This window comes from Bufo gargarizans, chromosome 6, assembly GCF_014858855.1.
Source record: "Bufo gargarizans isolate SCDJY-AF-19 chromosome 6, ASM1485885v1, whole genome shotgun sequence".
NCBI classification, from domain to species: Eukaryota; Metazoa; Chordata; class Amphibia; order Anura; family Bufonidae; genus Bufo; species Bufo gargarizans.
In genome coordinates this window covers 313,547,539-313,569,049 of record NC_058085.1, presented here as the reverse complement: position 1 = coordinate 313,569,049, position 21,511 = coordinate 313,547,539, and the positions used below count along the sequence as shown (strand labels likewise).

At 47.4% G+C, this 21,511-nt stretch overlaps 1 protein-coding gene across 2 annotated transcripts in view; it reads right to left on the bottom strand.

Moving 5' to 3' along the window:
* Positions 1-21,511, bottom strand: part of TBC1D12 (TBC1 domain family member 12) — a 118,090-nt gene that overhangs the window by 4,990 nt on the left and 91,589 nt on the right. For both annotated transcript variants that reach the window (XM_044299960.1, XM_044299959.1), the window contains 2 exons: positions 20,843-20,952; positions 17,600-17,858 (listed from right to left, as the gene is read on the bottom strand). In XM_044299960.1, the coding sequence (XP_044155895.1) occupies positions 17,600-17,858; positions 20,843-20,952 (369 nt within the window). The remainder of the gene's footprint in view (positions 1-17,599; positions 17,859-20,842; positions 20,953-21,511) is intronic.

Below are 21,511 nucleotides of genomic sequence, written 5' to 3'. Positions count from 1 at the left end.
GTAATTCAACCTCATGCCATACTTACGTGACAAACGGTAGATCTTCCATATTAATGACAATTAATGATTAAAAAAAAAAAAAATGTATAAAAAAAAAAATTATGACTACATTAAAATTATTCAATAAAAAAAGTTAAGTAAAATGAAAACATTTAATAAAAAAAAAATCTGAATAATGATAAAAAAATCATCATGATAATATAATAAAGGAAGTCATCAAGTCAAAATCTAACATAGGTAGTAGTTTACAGAATTAACGGAAAAGGGCCCATTGAAATAATGTGGCCATATAAAATGCAATATACCGTATATACTCGAGTATAAGAAGAGTTTTTTGGCACATTTTTGTGCTCAAAAAGCCCCCTCGTCTTATACTCGAGTCTCGATTTGGCCGACCCGAAAATGCCACTGCAGCGAGCGGCCCGGCCGTCACTTAGTAACGCTCCTGCTTCCTGACAGTGGGAGGAGCGTTACTAAGTGATGTCAGTCGCGCGCCGGCCAGCCAGCTCCCGCTCGCTGTAGTGCATTTATCGTGACAGTGAGTACAGCCGGACCTGTTATCAATAGGAGAGAGATTGTTTGTTTTACACAGGAGTAACACTTTACACGCAAAGGCAGTTATGTGCGCAGTTTAGGACACGAGGGGACACACAGAGCCATGAGGGGGACCAGCATAAGATGCTATATGTCTTATGCTGCCCCCCCCTTCATGGCCCTATGTGTCATAGCACATATCCCCTATAACACTGTCCTCCACAGATCCCCCATAACACTGTCCTCCACAGATCCCCCATAACACTGTCCTCCACAGATCCCCCATAACACTGTCCTCCACAGATCCCCCATAACACTGTCCTCCACAGGTCCCCATAAGTGTCCTCCACAGATCCCCCATAATACTGTCCTCCACAGATCCCCCATAATACTGTCCTCCACAGATCCCCCATAATACTGTCCTCCACAGATCCCCCATAATACTGTCCTCCACAGATCCCCCATAATACTGTCCTCCACAGATCCCCCATAATACTGTCCTCCACAGATCCCCCATAATACTGTCCTCCACAGATCCCCCATAATACTGTCCTCCACAGATCCCCCATAATACTGTCCTCCACAGATCCCCCATAATACTGTCCTCCACAGATCCCCCATAATACTGTCCTCCACAGATCCCCCATAATACTGTCCTCCACAGATCCCCCATAATACTGTCCTCCACAGATCCCCCATAATACTGTCCTCCACAGATCCCCCATAATACTGTCCTCCACAGATCCCCCATAATACTGTCCTCCACAGATCCCCCATAATACTGTCCTCCACAGATCCCCCATAATACTGTCCTCCACAGATCCCCCATAATACTGTCCTCCACAGATCCCCCATAATACTGTCCTCCACAGATCCCCCATAATACTGTCCTCCACAGATCCCCCATAATACTGTCCTCCACAGATCACCCCATAATACTGTCCTCCACAGATCCCCCATAATACTGTCCTCCACAGATCCCCCATAATACTGTCCTCCACAGATCCCCCATAATACTGTCCTCCACAGATCCCCCATAATACTGTCCTCCACAGATCCCCCATAATACTGTTCTCCTCAGATCCCCCACATAACAGCATCCTCCACAGATCCCCCACATATGCTGCATTTCCCACCCTAGTCTTATACTCGAGTCAATAATTTTTCCCATTTTTTGGGGGTAAAATTAGGGGCCTCGGCTTATATTTGGGTCGGCTTATACTCGAGTATATGCGGTACTTTACTGTTGGCGGTGGAATAAATGTGTAGACAGCCTTGACATAAAACACTTGCCTTCATTCAGCTGAGACTTCAGAATATATACACATCACGTGGTGCTAGCATCTGACCCCTGACTGGGAGGTGGGGGGCTGTACACACACGGTGCCATAAGTGCCAGGTGTTTTAATCACTTACTACTATCCATGAATTGAGCAGATGGGTCAGAAACTTGATGACCTGTTTAAACAAAGGTGTGCTACAGTAGAGTGCTACCCCCAGACAAAAGGTTTTAGTTGAAACGCAGGTTGGGGTGAATGTTATGCTAGTAGACTTCCTGACATGGGTGTGCATTGCACTCAGCCAGCCAAAATCCTACCATACTGATGAGGGCAAGCACCCCGAAACAGCTGTCTATGGATGGATATTTGGCTTGGCTATTTTTCCTTGCCAAGTTCCAAGGCTTGTTAAAAAGTTGGACCTTGACTTATAGGGAGCCACTTCCAGAAGGTGATGCTCGTGAGATGGCTCTCTTTTCCTGGTAGATACATCTTTGCATATATTTTTTTCGCCAAGGAGTACTGCTAAAAAGTCTTCATAAACAGCTAGTCTCTATAAAGTGTAACCGTCATATTTTTTTTATTTGCTAGTTTATTAGAGCTAGGTATGTGTACCTGAGTTAGGCCTCTTGCACACGACCGTATGCCCTCCGAGGAGGACCGCCCCTCTGTCTTCTGTTTACACTAAAGGAAAGACAGAAAAGTCCTAGCAACGGTCTTTTAAGGAAGAGACCAGTGGATGGAGGGGTTTATCTTCAGTGATCGAGATTATTGACGACTATGGATCTTTGTCTGGGTATAAGATCAATTAAGAGAAATCTGTACTTCTCCCTCTTGATAGATCATTGCACAAAGACAATATTAAGTACGGGTGCTCTTGACCACTGACTATATAGATTACCTTGGAATTAACGCTGAGTTACAAAGATTTAATATACTCAATACTATCCCTATGGTTAATGGAATTAAAAATAGGATAAGGACATGGCAGAAATTGCCATCATCACAGGCTGACAGGATAGCCCTTCTGAAAATGGTCTTGCTCCCGATAGCACTTTATGTATTGATTAACTGTCCAATCTGGATCGAGGAGTCTCTCTTCAAAATGTTGGAGAAATTATTAAATGACTTCGTATGGGGCAGGAAAAGTGTAAGAATAAGACAACAATACCTGTGGTTGGCAGAAGGAGACGGCGGTCTCTCTCTCCCTTTCTTTTAGGGATATTATATTGCAGCGCCGCTTCAGTGGTGTATGACTGGGGGGAGAGACCGCCCTCTCCAACTGCTTACCCGAGGATATAAAGACACTTTAAGAGACATCTTTAGTACATTGGAGTCAGGCTATCTGGGTAAAATGGTGAAATATTGCCCAATCAGTGATATGCTACATAAATGCTGGTGTAAAATCAAAATGATCTTGGGAATAACACATGGCTTGAACTTTACTCCAATTTGGCACAATTCACACCTAAGTGAATTTGCAGTAATTCCTGAACAAGATTACTGGATATTAAAAGGAGTTTTAACACTATCGCACCCATTTTCACATGGAAAGTTAAACTCCCTAGATCAGGCATGTCCAAAGTCCGGCCCGCGGGCCAATTGCGGCCCGCGGCCAGAAGTAAAACGGCCCCCCAGAGGTTTGATTGAATCGTTGGTATTCCGGCCCCCGGCCCCTCTCACCAGTCACCGCCAGCTCACCGGGAGCCCGCAGCTTACAGGAAGAGGCTGCATCAGCAAAGGCCAAATCTCGCGGCGACATCCGAGATCACACGAGATTTGGTCTTTGCCTTCACAGAGAAGGAAAGCCGAGATCTCAACGCCTGAGATCTCGCGGGATTTGGGCTCAGGGAGAAGGAAAGCCCAAATCTCAGATGTCACGAGATCTCTGACGTCACGAGATCTCGGACATCGCAAGATCTCGGCTTTTCTTCTCTGTAGTAAGGCCAGAATATATATGTCTTACAGAATAGGTAGGATTATCTTTGTTTTACATTGTAAATTATGGGAACTATCTTATAAATGTCTACACTATGAGGCCCATATCTAAAGAGTTCTCCTCACAGTCTATAGATTGCACCCTTCTCAGGTTGGCCTCTCTGATTAGGTCAGTTACATAAATGGCTAGGCCAGGCCAGAAACCTAATTCCTCTGTCTTCTTACAGATTAATTTTCCTAACTAACTGCACATACACTATCTCACTCTGACTGAATGGCCAGGAGGATGGCAGCAAATCCCCAATACAGTTCAACCTCAACCTTGTTGCATAGTTTTCTACACAGAACCTATAAGAGAGAAAAGGAAACATGTCTAAGGGCTCTTTCACACTTGCGTTCTTGTCTTCCGGCTTAGAGTTCCGTCGTCGGGGCTCTATGCCGGAAGAATCCTGATCAGTTTTATCCTAATGCATTCTGAATGGAGAGAAATCCGTTCAGGATGTCTTCAGTTCCGGACGTGGACGTTTTTTGGCCGGAGAAAATACTGCAGCATGCTGCGCTTTTTGCTCCGGCCAAAAATCCTGAACACTTGCCACAAGGCCGGATCCGGAATTAATGCCCATTGAAAGGCATTGATCCGGATCCGGCCTTAAGCTAAACGTCATTTCGGCGCATTGCCGGATCCGACGTTTAGCTTTTTCTGAATGGTTACCATGGCTGCCGGGACGCCTTTGAACCAGATCTAGCCTATCTGCTGCAGTCCAGATCTCAGTTTCACCCATCACATTAGTGCAGCAAGATTTTTTTCAGTTGAAATGAATACATTGTAAAATCTCAGTTAAAAGGAACCTGTCATCAACTTTATGCTAATCTCACTGAGGGCAGCATAAATTAGTGACAGAAATGCTGATGTCAGCGGTGTGCCCTTCATGAGTGAAAAGTAAGTGGTTGCTGAGAACCAGCATCATAATCATTGAAAAGAGTCAAATCTACCTGAGAAGAGTCCTGGTTATTCCTAATCTCCTGCTCTCCCCGTCCATCTGCTGATGATTGGCAGTTCTCTCCTAGACAGAAAGGGAACTTGGTAGAAGACGGTCAGTCATCAGCAGGCGGGCGGGAGAGCAGGAATCTATGACAGGACTCTTCTCAGGTGGCCGGGACTCTTTGCCAGGCCCAGTCTGCAAGGATTGTGATGTTGGTTCTCGGCAACCACTTACTTTTAACTTATAAATGACAGACCGCTGAAATCAACTCACCAGTCTCTACTTTATTCTGCCTTTAGTATAGTAAGGGCGGAATAAAGTTGGTAACAGGTTCCCTTCAATGTCAGTTGGTCAATCAGTTATAAATATATTTGAACATATGAGTATACTTGGTGTTATGTTCCAGTTCACATTTTTGGAATTTAAAAGTTAACAGACAACCTTGTAATGTACTGTTTCCGACATATTTCTGCCTCCTGTTTTTTATATTGAAGGCAGAGTGATTTAACACCTGTTTAGATTTGTCATCCAAGTCACAAAATGAAAGGTATGCCGTTTGCAATAACATTTGCATAAAATAGTTAATTTGCATGTAATTTTCATGGTTCAAAGAATGTTGGGCAAAATGGTCGGCCCTCGCACATGTTCAATTTATCAAATCTGGCCCTCCTCAAAAAAAGTTTGGACACCCCTGCCCTAGATAAATTAATTTCGGCAACAGAACCTACACCACTGGATAAGTTTAGATATTCCCAAATTAAACATGCATTTGCTTGCACTAAAGAAAAAAACGAGATTTTTGTATAACTTACCAGTAAAATCTCTTTCTCGCTCTTTCCTTGGGGGACACAGAAGACCTTGGGTATAGCTCATCTCCATAGGAGGCGTGACACTAAGTGAAAACTGTTAAGCCCCTCCTCCACAGCTATACCCTCAGCCTGGAGAGAGAGACTGCCAGTTGCGTGTCCAAGCAGTGAGAAAAGGCAAAGTCCAACAAGGAACCAACAAGCCAACTACCCAACGGGTAACAAAAACTCGGAAAACGCACAGAGAAAAAACAATTAATGGGTGGGTGCTGTGTCCCCCAAGGAAAGAGCGAGAAAGAGATTTTACTGGTAAGTTATACAAAAATCTCGTTTTCTCGCCCAGTTTCCTTGGGGGACACAGAAGACCTTGGGACGTTCAAAAGCAGTCCAAAAGGGGGAGGGACCACAACACCAAGGCGAAGCACCCGAAAGGCATCAATGAACCGCCGCCTGTAAACCCAGGCGGGGTAAGGCAGCATCTGCCAAAGTCAGAGTATGCACCCTGTAGAACTCAGAAAGGCGTGCAAGGCAGACCTGTGGCCACCGTGCCCAAATGCACGGCCGAAGCCCAATGCCTCCGGCCCAGGAGGCACCGACCGCTCTGGTGAAAGGAACGGTGACACCAAAGACAGAATCCTGCCCTAGGTGCGGTAACCTCAGCAATAGCCAACCTGATCAAGCGGAGGAAAACCACCCTGGAGTCTGCCAACCCTATGCACAGACCTCCTGGAAACCCAAGAGGCCGAACGACTGCAAGAGTCGGAGATCTCCAAGTAAACAACGGCCAGGCCCAAACAACGTCCAAATAGGTGAGGTGTTGAAGCGAAGGCAACACCACCTTCAGAAGGAAGGAAGGAAGAAACGAGATGCAGAACAGCCCTGTCCTGGAAAGGACAGAAAACTCATAACAAAAAAAGGGGGCCATGCCGGCACCCGTCAGAGACACGACTGATACGGAACACAACCGTACAGGACAGAAGGATAGAGTGAACTCCTGTAACAGCTCCAAGGGCAAGATTGGAGCGCCGAGAGCTCTGGATATAGTCCCCAGGGCGGTACCGAAGGACAGCACAGAGGAACCAAAGAGCCACTCCGAGGAAGAAGGTCTTGGCAGGCCCAGAGGGTCGGGAACGCTGGAAGAGGAAGAACAGCGCCGACACTTGACACCTCAACCAAAAGACAGAACCATGGGGAAAGAACTTCAGAGTGGGGAATGCACAGCTTTCCACAGAACCCCAGACAAAAAACCCTAAATCTTACGACAGAACCTGGACGAGACACAGCCAGGAGTGGACAGCAGTGAACCCGCTGGAGTCGCCTGGCAAGCAGGCGAAACCCAATGAGAACAGGCGCAGACCAGTAACACGGGCAGAAGGGTCGACAAAACTAGCCCCGTCGGCCCCGAACAACGTTGACCCGCATCCACCCGAATGGGGAGCAGAAGGACAGATGCAAAGACCCAAAAGGATCCGCCAGACGCCAGGAGAAGGCAGGCTAAAGACCATGCTGATGTAACCACGTTGAACAGCCCCTGTGTGGGATCAAAGGACAATCTGAACCGAAAAGGTAGTCCCCCCAAGTTACCGAGAAGGTAAGTCTACATCAGGACCATCGTCTTAGAACGGGCCACGCAATCTGCACCCAGCGGGAGGACAGAACGCGGTAGACTCGGTAAATAAGCACACAGCTAATACAGCCAGCGCGAACAAGGGAGACAGTACGAGGCCAAAAGGAACACCGGAACCATCCACAGGAACAACCAGACTCACCCCAGAGGGGAGGACAGTGAAAACACAGCCTCCGTAGTCTTGTGGGAAGCCACATCGGAGTGATCTGTATAGAGCGGGAGCCAAACAAAGCCGGCGAAAAGAGGCAGTCGAGACAGAGGCCGACATAACACCCTCCAACCGAAAGGAGGAGGAGTGGGCAACAGGGAAGCCATAAGACAGCTCAAAAACAGAACCCGCTACACTGTGAGACGCCCGGTCCACCGCCTCGCAGAAGGCGAATACCTTGAAGAACCCAAGGCGGAGGTCCTCCGGACCTGGGTAATCCAGCACCCAAGAGAAGTTGGGTGACCGTCCCGAGAAGAGCAGCCCGAACCCGGCAGCAGATCAGACAGAAAGCGTAGAGGCGCCAAGAGGAAGGACTCATACCACACTGCATCCGAAGAGGAGGAAATTGCGGCAGGCAAGGGAACCGCAGTCCTGACAGCGCCAATGAAGAATTCGAGAGGCCCCGCAGACAACAGCACTCTCGACCATGGGACCACTAGCGCAGGGAAGCAATGCTGCAGAAGGACGCAAAGGGCATGCATCTAGGACCCACGAACACTCCCTGGAATGAAAGGCCAACTAAATGAATGAGCACCACCCAGCTCGGTGCAGCAGAGAGAAATAGAGCCTGTCCGGTCAAGAGGACAGAAGGAACTCCCTAGGGACGAGTGCAAGGCTGGCGGCAAGCATCGGCTCCCAAGAAACAAAGGTATGCCGCAGGAAGCAGGTGAGGCATACGAACGAGCAGCCCCGCAAGCAGCGAGAAGGCCAACCCACCTAGAAAAAAGGGGGGCTCGTCCCAGAGCGCCACAGCATGTACGGAATCGCAAAGTGCAACCTGAAAGGGAGTTATGCACAAAACCAGTATAGCATGCGACGGAACGCAATCAGTCCACCCCGAAAGGGGGGAAATTGTACCTGGCCAACTACAGTTGGCAAGAGTGCAAAGACCGGTCCCAAAAGGGAGTGATGCCTAAGGCCGAACCTACTTCAGAGAAGCAGGACATACCCTATAAACCAGCAGGAATGCAGGAGGTCCATCTAGTGAAAGGGGAACATGCACAGGGTATCCTAGCATTAAATGAGTGTGCAATAATACACCCAACACTGAACTCAGCGAGAGAGTAACTACTCTGCCAATGAATGGGGACATGTACAAGTCCAGCCCAGCCACATAAGGACAGCCGTGAATCCCAGGAGCGTGCCAAATTCTGCCCTTGAAGTGAGAAGTGGTCACGCACAAGGCCAGCACCGTATCCAATGGAAGTGCAAGCGTTCCACCCATGATAGAGGGCCATTCTCATGGCCAGCAATGTATCCGGTGAGTGTAGCACACCGCCCAGAAAAAGGGGGTAAAGCACATGGCCAGCATCTCCTCCAGGGAGAGTGCGAGCACACCGCCATGCATGGGAGTCATACACATGGCCAGCAACGTACTGGCGAGAGACAACCACAGTCACTAAGAACGCGTGCATGTCGCCTGAGGAAGGAAGGCATGCCCCTGGCTGGCAGCGAATCCAGCAAGAGTGCGTACACTGCCTACGGAAGAGGAGTCATGCCCATGGCCGACAGCGGATCCAGCGAGAGTGCAAGCACCCTGCCATGTATGGGGTACATGCACGTGGCCAGCAACGTACCTGCGAGGAAACACCCAAAGACAGAGGGATGTATGTATGCTGTCTGAGGGAAGGAGGCATACCTAAGGCCGGCAGGGAATCCAATGAGAGTGCAGCATACCGCCTAAGAAAAGGCCGGCAGCGCAATCAGTGAGAGTGCAGCACAATAACATAGTACATAAGTACATCATAGCACATCAGCGAGAGTGCAGCATAATAACATAGTACATAAGTACATCATAGCACATCAGCGCCGCCTGGAAGGGGGTCGTGCACACAGCCAGTACCGTATCCGGTGAAAGTGCAGTATCCCGCCTAAAAAAGGGGGGATGCACATGATCGGCATCAGATCCAGTGAGAGTGCTGCGTTCCGCCCAGGAAGGGGGTCACGCACATGGCCGGCAGCGAATCCAGTGAGTGCAGCGTTCCGCCCACGGAAGGGGGTCACGCACATGGCCGGCAGCAAATCCAGAGAGTGCAGCGTTCCACCTATGGAAGGGGGTCGTGCAGAAGGCCAGCACCGTATCCGGTGAAGGTGCAGCATTCCGCCCAAGAAGGGGGTCATGCACATGGCCAGCCAGGGAGAGTGCAGTAGCCCGCCTAGGAGGGGGGGGGGGGGAATGCACATGGCAGGCACCATAACTGGAGAGACGATGAATGCTGCCTACAGAGGGCCGAATGCACTTGGCCAGCGCCGTATCCTGGAAGAGGCAAGAAAACCGCCTAAAAGGGGAAATGCCCTAGCAGCGACGCAGGCTGGGAGCGCAACACCATGCCGCCTGTGGAAGGAGGTCATGCAGACATGCAGCATTACTGATGAGGCTGCAGCGTCAAGCGCAGCCCAATAGAAATCATGATCTATTATTTTTATTTCATTTTTTTTTTTTTTTTTTTTTTTTTCTTCTTTCAACTCAGCCTCTGAGGCTAAAGGGGAGCCACCATATAGGGGCCCTGAGAAAAAAATGGGGGCCAACTATACAGACCCAATTTTGGGAGCCGGCCTGCACCCAAAGGGTTAACAGGGATCCGGCCTGGAGGGCGGCGTGCGATCCCCTGGGGGCGGAGGAACCTCCAGGCGGGAAAATTCGCGCCTGGAGAAGTTCCCGCCCCCTCCACCAGAGACCGGAAGATTGCGGCCTAGTAGGCCGCGAAGCCGGGGGCTAAATTGCGGCCCCCGGCCCGTCATACCGCCGGGACCTGGGGCGGAACGGCGCTTCAAACCGGCCGCGGGAGCCTACCCCGCGGGCCGGTCGGGATTGCGGCACAGCAGGCCGAAGCCTGGGACCAAGTAGCGGAGCCCCGCCGACCGCCACCTGCTGGGCATAGCCCAATGCCGGCCACGGGAGCCCACCCCGCCGGCCAGAAGAGATAGGGGCCCGGAATGGCGGTTCGCCGGCGCGGGAGCCCACCCGGCCGGCCGGAGAGACAGGACTGGAATGGTGGCTCGCTGGCCGCGGGAGCCCACCCCGCCTGCCGGAAGTAAGGAGGCCTGGAATGGCGGACCGCCGCGGGAGCCGCGGAACCTAAAATCTTTTGCGGCGCCCGGCCGCACCGGAATATTAGTGCTGACCGGACCGGAGCCCGTGATGGACCAGGGGCAGCAAGGCGCGGGCCCTGTGGCCCTGAAGCAGTGGCCGGTAAGAGGGAGGGGGACCCTGAGACCGGGTCTGTGAGGGTGGGAATCCTGCCTAACCCCTACGTCAGGGGCAGCTAGGTCTGCAGCTCCCCAGGCATTCTTCTTGCAGGAAGAAGGGTGCCATGTCCTATGGGAGCAAAATGTCGCCCTGTGGCAGCCAGGGGCCAGCCTAGGGCTAGCAGGGACAAAAGGGTCCAGAGGCCCTGTCAGTATGGGAGTCAGGCACGCAGGAGACCGGGGTGGGGTGAGGGGTGAGGGGGGGGACGTAGGGCTGGAGAAGCCAATCTCTCACCATAGCCGTCTTCACCCTCGGTCCGTTCCAGCAGGGTCGCCCCTTCAGCTACTGGCACCGTAGTGGCAGGACGCTGGAAGAGGGACTTGGCGTGCGGGCGACCCTTGTGCTGGCGGGATGTAGGGGAGCTGGGCTGCCCTGATCCACCTTGCCTTCTGTGGGGGAGGCAGCAGTGCGGATGACCGGCACTGGCGCAGCTCGACCCCGGGAGAAACAGAGAGGTCTAGTGCGTCTCTGTTGTCCCTGATGATCTGGAACAAAAAGAAAAGAAAAAAGTAAAAATCAAAATTTAAAACAAGGGGAAAACAGCCCTGCAGTAGCAGGGAGTGTCTTGCCTCCTTGGACACTAAGCAAAAAACTGGCAGCCTCTCTCTCCAGGCTGAGGGTATAGCTGTGGAGGAGGGGCTTAACAGTTTTCACTTAGTGTCACGCCTCCTATGGAGATGAGCTATACCCAAGGTCTTCTGTGTCCCCCAAGGAAACTGGGCGAGAAAAACTCTGTTCAAGATCAGAATTTGGGGGGTTTTATTTTAGAAAGAATGGGTTTATTTTCACTATTGCACAGATATATCATAAGATACCCACAGTGATAAGAATTGCCCACAGTGATAAAATTTAAGTGTGTCTAGATGGGAAAAGGATTTGGGTAACATGACACTGAATTGGAAATAAAATACAAAAATATAAAAGAATCCTCCATCTCCAGTAAATTCCGCCTAATACAATTTAAGATGATACATCGGTTATACTATACTCCTTTATCCCTATCTAATATGTATAGAGCAAAACATGATAGATGTTTGAAGTGCCATGGAGAAGCGGCAATGCCATCTTCTCTGGAACTGTCTACACATTCAGAGTTTCTGGCAACAGGTATATGTAGAACTAGGAAACATTATGTCGCAAAGATGGACACCATGTATAGAACAAGTAATATGTGGCTTATTTGCTTATAGTTTTGAATCTAAAGATAATTGTAGATGGTTGGCGGGTCTTCAATTAGCAAGAGTCCCGACAGTAAATAAATGGGGCTTGGAAAGTAGCCCCGAGATTATGGAGTGGAGACCTCTGATGAATAGGTTGGTGACATATGAGTGTATGGCCCAATTGGAGTAGCTGTCTGGTTGGGAGGCCCACCGACAATGACCTAGGGTTGGGATATTGGGGGTCTATTGGGGAAGGGGGGATTTAACTGAAAGATTGACGTGATATTATACTAAATAATTGTTAATTGTGAGATGTGATATTCTTAACTGGCATTGCCTAGTTTTGTATCTCCTTTTACATCTTGATATATATATATATATATATATATATATATATATATATATATAAAAAAAAAAGGAAGAGACCAGTGGAAAGGGACAGGAGACATTAATGAAAGCTGTTATTGTGTAAGGTGATTACAGATATTTTGGCAATCATTGACAGACTAAGGGCTCTTGCACACGACCGTATGCCCTCCGAGACATACTGTCCGTGAGCAGGCCATATGTCCCGATGCGGCATTAATCGTGCGCACACAGCATCATGGATTACAATGATGCTGTGCACGTTGGGCCGCCAGCACTCAATTGTCCCGTGCGCACGATCAATGCCGCTCGGGGACATATGGCCTGCTCACGGACCGTATGTCTCGGAGGGCATACGGTCGTGTGCAAGAGCCCTTAGTCTGTCAATGATTGCCAAAATATCTGTAATTACCTTACAATAACCGCTTTCATTAATGTCTCCTGTCCCTTTCCACTGGTCTCTTCCTTTTTTCTCTCCTTTTTATATATTCAAGATATAAAAGGAGATACAAAACTAGGCAATTCCAGTTAAGATTATCACATCTCACAATTAACATTTATTCAGTATAATATCACGTCAATTTTTCAGTTAAATTCTCTCCCCTCCCCCACTTCCCAATAGACCCCCAATATCCCAACCCTAGGTCATTGTCAGTGGGCCTCCCAACCAGACAGCTACTCCAATTGGGCCATACGTTCATATATCACCAACCTATTCATCAGAGGTCTCCACTCCGCAATCTCGGGGCTACTTTCCGAGCCCCATTTATTTACTGTCGGGACTCTTGCTAATTGAAGACCCACCAACCATCTACAATTATCTTTAGATTCAAAGCTATAAGCAAATAAGCCACATATTACTTGTTCTATACATGGTGTCCATCTTTGCGACATAATGTTTCCTAGTTCTACATATACCTGTTGCCAGAAACTCTGAATGTGTAGACAGTTCCAGAGAAGATGGCATTGCCGCTTCTCCATGGCACTTCAAACATCTATCATGTTTTTCTCTATACATCTTAGATAGGGATAAAGGAGTATAGTATAACCGATGTATCATCTTAAATTGTATTAGGCGGAATTTACTGGAGATGGAGGATTCTTTTTATTTTTGTATATTATTCCCAATTCAATGTCATGTTACCTAAATCCTTTTCCCATCTAGAGACACTGTTAAATTGTAATCACTGTGGGCAATTCTACCTGTATCTTATGATATATTTGTGAAACAGTGAAAATAAACCCATTCCTCCACACTGTATGCCTGCATTAGGCTTCAGAGTGAGGAGGCGTGTCTCTCAGTAATCCAATCTGATTGGCTGCCAGGAAGCTGGGGGCTACAGCAAGTGTATATGGGATGAGAGGGAAGGCAGTTTTGTCCTCAGAGAACTGGCAGAGGAGATCCTCATATTGTATGGGTTAAAACAGCTGTTACTAAGGGAAAAACTCAAAGAAAACAGTGGTATGTGAAGAAAGAAACTAAAGACTTCTTTATGTATAATGCGGCAGCGATAGTAACATATGCTAAAATAAATATTTTGATGAAAACATGACATGAAAACATTTTAAGGAGACCTAGCACACTGCCTTAACTGCATTCAATTGTAGGTTGTCTACAGATGGACAGTAGGCTTTTCCCCTTATGTTCCAAGGCTTGTTAAAAAGTCAGACCTTCACTCATAGGTAGGGATGAGCAAACTTCTATTTTCAAGTTTGGCGCACAAGGTTCGGGTTATCCAAGAATTCAGTTATGGATTCTGGTACCATGGACCATAAGTTATGGTCCGTGGTAGCAGAATCCATAACGGAATTCTTAAATATCCCGAACCTTGTACGCCGAACTTGAAAACAGACGTTCGCTCAACACTACTCATAGGGACTAGAATTGCACCGGGTGTCAAAGTATCGATACCCAATCAATACTTTTAGACCCGGATAGTTTCGATACCGGGTTTTACTATCTAATGATAGTAGGCTGCGCAGCCTAGTATCAGTTCGAGAACATGGCATGCGCCGATTTCAGCGCGTGCCATGTTCTCCTCAGCAGCACAGTGGAGAAGGAGTCAGTCTCTCCCTTCCCACTGTGCCGCTGCTGCCACAAATGGGAACTTAGTGCTGAGGAGAAGGGGAGGGACTGTGGCCATTGCGCTACCAATGAATTCAATTAACCCATTAATTTAAGTGTAGGCAGTGGGTGCCAGCGGCTGTATCACATACCCGGCCTCAATAATAGGGCACACTGATCCTGCAAACCGCAACAATTAACCCCTCAGGTGCCCGGAGCCCCAGCAGCAGGGACAGAGTAAAGTCCTATTCACCTTTATAGATCTTTATTAGGGTGAATAGGACAAGGATTCTAGTTCCTAAGGGGGTAAGTAAAAAGTGCAAACTATTAAAATAATTATCTCCTATGTGGTGAACGCCATAGCAGAAAAAAATAAAAACAGTGCGATTCGCCATTTTTTTGTCACCTTGTCCCCCCCAAAAATAGGATAGGATTGTTCTATTATGGGCCGAACGTTTCAGAAAATGCGGAATGCAGGTGGCTTTTTTTTTTTTTTTCGTGTGGTATCGAATATTGCAATAATTTTTTATGGTATTGAAAGCAAATCAAAATTTTGTAATCGTGACAACCCTAGGGACACACTCCCACAAGGAAGGCATATTACCTTCTTTATACATGGGCATGCTGTATGTTCTGTTATTCGCTTGCACTGCTGCATTTTATCATTGTAATATATTTGATATGGAAAATCAGGTGAAGAATCTAATCATATTGCAGTATGATGGTTACATGACTTATGGATGTCGTTCCGTTCTCGTCTGTGGGAGCCACTTTAAACCTGTAATTTATTAATAGGAATTAAAGAGAACCTGTCACTAAACCCTTCTACAGTAATTAAAACCAGCTGCAATGGGAGGTGTGGGCCCTTGTCGGCTGAATCCAACGGTGCTGGTCTCATCTCGCTCTGTGGTTGCATTGCAAAGAAAACAGCACTTTATTAATATGCAAATTAGCCCCCTGGTGCAATGAGGGTGTTGCTATTGCTCTTCATTGCACCTAGAGACTCCGTTCACTTCTACAGGCCCCACCACTTTGACTGACAGGGCCAGGCAGCGAAGACGTAATCACACCTAGCTCTTACGTCTTGCACCTGCGCTTTCGCCCACGTTTGGCGCAGAACAGAATCCATCGACCGGGAAGCATATGTAATGTGCCTGTGCCAAATACTAAAGTGAAGGCACAGGTGTGAGACTTCGGGGTCTGGCTGTAGGAGAGCGAGTGGAACCTCTGGGTGCAACCAACACCACTAGATTCAGCTTACAAGAGCACATCTCCCATGTCAGCTGGTTTTATTAAGCGGTATTTACTGACGGATACCCTTTAATAATGATTCAGGTTGTATTTGTGAATTGTTGGCTATTTTAGTACTCACTTTTTTATGTAGGTTGGGATTTAGGAAATAAACTACAGGATCTTAGACAAATCTGCCATAGGAACACTGTAAAAATATGGTGGCTTAGTGGGTAGTACTGTCTTACAACACATGGGTTGCCTGTATATTCTCTCATGGATATTCCAGTCTCTACTGTGTGTGCCTAATATTAGCCGCACTGATGACAAGCACTATTAAAAACTATGGACATTTAGGAGCTATACAGGCCGTAAGACAGAAATCAGAAAAACATACAAAACAATTAAACTTTTTTTTTTTTTTTTTGAAATGATTGTTATAGGAGTTATTCCAGTAAGTAACTTTTATACCGTGTGAAAAGTTAGATGTATGCAGGCCTGGAAGCTAGGAGACTCAGATTTAGATTATGATGTGGACCCAGCTCATATTATTCATGGACTTGAAGCTGCAACGTCAAGTCCCACAGCATTACAAAGAACAGGAGTCATGGAAGTCTAAGAAAACTCTCACCTTCAAGGTGTCAGTCATGTCATTTTCTATCATTTTAAGGCTACATGCACACGACCGTACGTGTTTTGCAGTCCGCAAATTGCGGATCTGCAAAAAAAGAACCACGGATGATGTCCTTATGGCATCCGTTTTTTTTTGCAGATCCATTGTATATGCTTATCCTTAACGGACAAGGATAGGACATGCTTTATTTTTTTTTTGCAGAATGGAACCATGGACAACGGACGCGGAGAACAAACTGTTGACTATCCGCATTTTTAACAGCTCCATATAAATGAACGGATCCGCATCCTATCCGCCCAAAAAAAAAAAAACGGAACGGACGCGGAAACAAAATACGTTCGTCGGCATGAGGCCTAAAGGTGGGGAATCCTCTAAGGGATCCCTACAATGTAAAATCTGTGCATAAAGGGGATGTCCCAGAATGACAACTTATTACCCATCGACACAACAGCATATAAGCTGACTGCTGGAATCTCAAGAACAGGGGATCCCATGTCCTCCGTTTGAATGGAGTTCCAGTCGAGCATGCTCATTGCTGCATTCCATCTCTGTGGAACTGCAGGAGAGAGCCGAGTGCTGTACACGGATATCTACATGAGTAATAGTAGTATGGCAATGTCCACACTATTCACATAGGGGACACTGAACCCCTGTTCTTCTGATCGGTGAGGGTCCCAGTGGTCAGACACCCCATCCCAATCACTTATTTCCTATCATGTGGAGAGGTGCTAAGTGGTCATTCTGTGATAACCCCATTAATAATAATACAAATATCTTTATATACCTCAGGCATAGTCTGCATCAGTTTATGTTCCACAGATTCTACTCTTATGGCAGGTCTGAGCAGAAAAGCTATGCAAGTTATATATTAGAAAAACCCTGTAAGCTTTAAAGGGGTTCTCAGCTGTTTACTATTGATGACCTATCCTCAGGATAGGTCATCAATATGAGATTGGCGGGGGTCTGACTCCCGGCACCCCCGCCGATCAGCTGGTTGAAGAAAAAGTAGCGCTGCCTTCTCTGCTCGGTTTATCTGCTCATAGAAGTGAATGGGGACGCCATACTTGTAATTACACTGCTCACCACTGCAATTGCTGCGGTGAGCAGATAAACAGAACAGAGAAGGCAGCACTTGTACGAGGGCTGCCTTTTTTTTTTTTTTTTAACAGCTGATCGGCGGGGGTGCCAGGAGTCAGGCCCCTGACAATCTGATATTGATGACCTATCCTTAGAATAGGTCAGCAATAGTAAAAAATAAAATAAAAACAGACGACCCCTTTAAGAATACTGTGTGCTAGACTTAGAGAGATATTCATGGGTGTAGAAGCAGTAAGACCAGGTTGGTCTACATATAACCATGTGGTAACGATTACAGATCTGCTCTGCTCACATAAGGACACACATGAATACAATTTTGGGAAACTGTACAAATCCTTTAAGAAAACTGATCGGCATCTTACATCATAGAACTCCTCACAGGGAAAACATTCTCGAAAGAAGAAAAAAAACTCCCCCACTCACCTGGGTCCACTTTTTATTACTGTTTTGCATCTGAATAGCTGCAATGCAGCTGAAGAGCTTCTCGGATGTAATGTCATCAGGCAGTTTTGTGAGGAACTGTGCTATGTGAATAAAGTCCATCTGTAAAAGGATATCTTCATACAGTCGCAGGATTCCCAGCGCAGTTCGAAACAAGAACTCCTCGCCGTCCCTGCAGAACACGTCCCACACTCGACAGGCAAGATCAAGTGGTAGCGATTTACTGTACAGAGTAAATATCCTGCAGGCACAAAGAAGTCAAGCACATTCATTCAAACCACGAACTCCGAAAAACCTATCTATAAAGACTAGTGCAACTACCGTATGAAGCCATCACACAGATTTATTAGACAAGGATAGGCTGTAGTAAGAAACGTCCCTTTCACATCGGCCAAAAACTGGGGTAATAATCTGGAATGAGTATTCGTACAAATGCTTCTTCCAGATAATTGCCCAATGTAAATCTGCCGCTGATCACCTCCACTCAACAATCAGGCAATTATAAGGAATGTTCGGCCCGTTTATGACAATCGCCTGTGCACCGGTCCGTGTAGAAGGGCCTTAGAATAGAATTAAAAAAAAAATAGTAATTTTCAAATGTGCAATTAGTCTTATTTTTTTTACCTCATTTGTATTTCTCATACTTTAGGGCTTCGATTTTAATATGTTAATGCTGATTGCAGAGAAGACATTTTTAACCCTTGTACTGCGAAAGATGCATGTAGCATTTGCCATGACTAGAAAATAATAGATTATTAAGAGGGTTGTCATAGTTAAAGAGGACCTTTCATCGGTCCAAACATTGTGAACTTAGTATCATGACATATACAGCGGCGCCCAGGGATCTCACTTCACTTACTATTATCCCTGGGCACCGCTCCGTTCTCCCGTTATGTCCTCCGGTATGTTCGGGGACTTGGTTATAGTAGGCGGAGACTTAGGGGACTTGGTTATAGTAGGCGGAGTCTGCCCTTGTTCTGCTGGGCGTCTCCTTCTCCTAGGCTGTAGCGCTGGCCAATCGCAGCGCAGCGCTCACAGCCTGGGAGAAAAAAAAACTCCCAGGCTGTGAGCTCTGCGCTGCGATTGGCCAGCGCTACAGCCTAGGAGAAGGAGACGCCCAGCAGAACAAGGGCAGACTCCGCCTACTATAACCAAGTCCCCTAAGTCTTCGCCTACTATAACCAAGTCCCCGAACATACCGGAGGACATAACGGGAGAACGGAGCGGTGCCCAGGGATAATAGTAAGTGAAGTGAGATCCCTGGGCGCAGCTGTATATGTCAGGATACTTAGTTCACAATGTTTGGACCGATGGCCAAAAGCAACACAATGTAATAAAATTTTAAAAATGTGCTTATACTCAACTGCGGCACCCTAGTCATTTCCAGCGGTGTTCGTGTACAGGGTTGCAGTGTTCACAGTGGCAGGAAAAAGCCCTTACAGCTCCTCTAGAACAGCTGAGTGGCAGGGGTGCTGCGTATTGCCCCTTGATCAGATTGTAATTGCCGTCAATATTAAAATCATGGAATACCCCTATAACTATATTTATTTGAGGCACAAATTCAAAGTCTACAATAAAAATAAAATTTGCAGGAGGTTCCCCCCCCCCAACTTCAATGTGATTGTTAGGGAGTTAAAGCCCCAAATCCTAGATTACAAATGACACCAGACTCAAAGTCTAGGTGCAGTGTTCAGGTGCAGAACTCATTTGAGGATAGGAAGCAGCATGAACACGGACCGGTGTGTCAGGCAATTACTGGGGATAAACTAGACATTCTCAATAATTGTCAGCAGAGAAGAGGACGTCATTTATAGGCAGCGATCACCTCCGCTTTATGGGGACAAGCGATCGCTAACGTGATTGCTTCTTCCCATAGAAAGTCATTGTTTCTGTTCCGAAAGAGAGTATCATCCGATGAACAAGCATCCGCAAGAGACGGTCCACACTGCAAAATATATTTTGCGGTGCGGAGGCATGGACTGAAACCCCCCGGTAGCGCTTCCATAGGCATCCAATCCGTGTCTCCGGTCCGCACCACTCCGTATCTTGTGGACTCATTCAAGTTAATGCGTCTGCATCCACGATGCGGAGAGCACAGGGACGATGTGGAGAGCACAGGGCCGATGCCTGTGTATTATCAGATATGTCCCGCACCTATTATTAAGAATGGGGCCCCGCAAGTGAAGGAGGGTGCACTGCGCATGTGCAGCCGCCCTTCATTCATTTTCTATGGGGCCAGCGAAAATAGCCGAGCACTGTCTCTGCTATTTCTGTCAGCCCCATAGAAATTAATAGAAGCGGGGGCCGCGCATGCGCGGTACGCTCCCATTCACTTCTATGGAGAGCCGGCTTGGTGGTGGCCGGACCGGAGTCCTCTAGCCACCACCTTGCGGGGCTTCGGTCTCGATATAGGACCCGCACCTATAAAACAATGGGGGCATATCCTAGTTATATGCCCTCATTGTCCATGATGAGACAACCCCTTTAATGTTTCAGGCAGAAAACAGCCTATTGGAGCTCACCAGATCCAGCTCTGGTGGATTCAACAGATCACCACCGGATCCCTATGTACTATGGGTACTTTCACACTTGCGGCAGAGGATTCCGGCAGGCAGTTAAGTCGCCGGAACTGCCTGCCGGATCCGTCAAAACGTATGCAAACTGATGGCATCTGTCTCTTCAGTGTCATCCAGAAAAACAGATCCGGCATTTATTTTTTGCACATATTTTGCGGTCTGAGCATGCGCTGACCGCAATGCCGGATCCGTTTTGCCGGAACACTCGGGGCCAGCAGGTGCTCCGGAATTTTGGACGGAGATAAAACCGTAGCATGCTGCGGTATTATCTCCATCCTGAACTGAAGACATCCTGATGCATCCTGAACGGATTGCTCTCCATTCAGAATGCATTAGGATAAAACTGATCAGTTCTTTTCGGGTATTGAGCCCCTAGGACGGAACTCAATGGTGGTGATCCAGCTGCTTTCCGGCATAAATGTTGGGTTTCGGCCGGACAAAAACTGTTGCATGCAGTGGTTTTTGGTCCCGCTGGTAGCCGGTATTTGTGCCGGATCATCTTGACAGACGCCCTTATGATACAGGAGCAAAGTATAAAACTTACAAGCAGGGTCATGTGACACATAGAAAACTACCCTTGTGGTGAAATAGGAGTAAAAGAATAAAGTCTTGTGAGTGAAAAGGGCTTTCTGGTCTCTATGTAACTTACCAGTCTATCAGGTAGAGGTCTGGTGTAAGACTATAGGAATTGAAGTGCTGGAAAAGCTTGGGGAGATTCTCTTCAAAGAATACTTCAAAGGCTGCAAAGTATTTCAGCATCTAGAAAGGAAGGAGAGATGAAGGAGAAATGATATACCCGGGAGAGCGCTGTCAAGAAACGGTTATTGTGCCTTATTGAAGTGGTTGTGCCAGAAAAGGAGATTTTTGTATAACTTACCAGTTAAATCTCTTTCTCGCTCTTCCTTGGGGGACACAGACCTTGGGTATAGCTCAGCTCCCTAGGAGGCGTGACACTAAGTAAAACTGTTAAGCCCCTCCTCCATCAGCTATACCCTCAGCCTGGAGATAGAGGCTACCAGTTGCGTGTCCAAGTAGTGAAAGGATAACAACCAATAACGGAAACAACCAGCCAGCAACCCAACGGGGCGCCAGACCATAACCCTGTAACCAAACACAGAAGGGTGGGTGCTGTGTCCCCCAAGGAAGAGCGAGAAAGAGATTTAACTGGTAAGTTATACAAAAATCTCCTTTTCTCGCCCATTTTCCTTGGGGGACACAGACCTTGGGACGTTCAAGAGCAGTCCAAGAAGGGAGGGACCACAAACCCAAGGCGGAACACCACCAGAGCATCAGGAAACCGCTGCCTGCAAAACCAGGC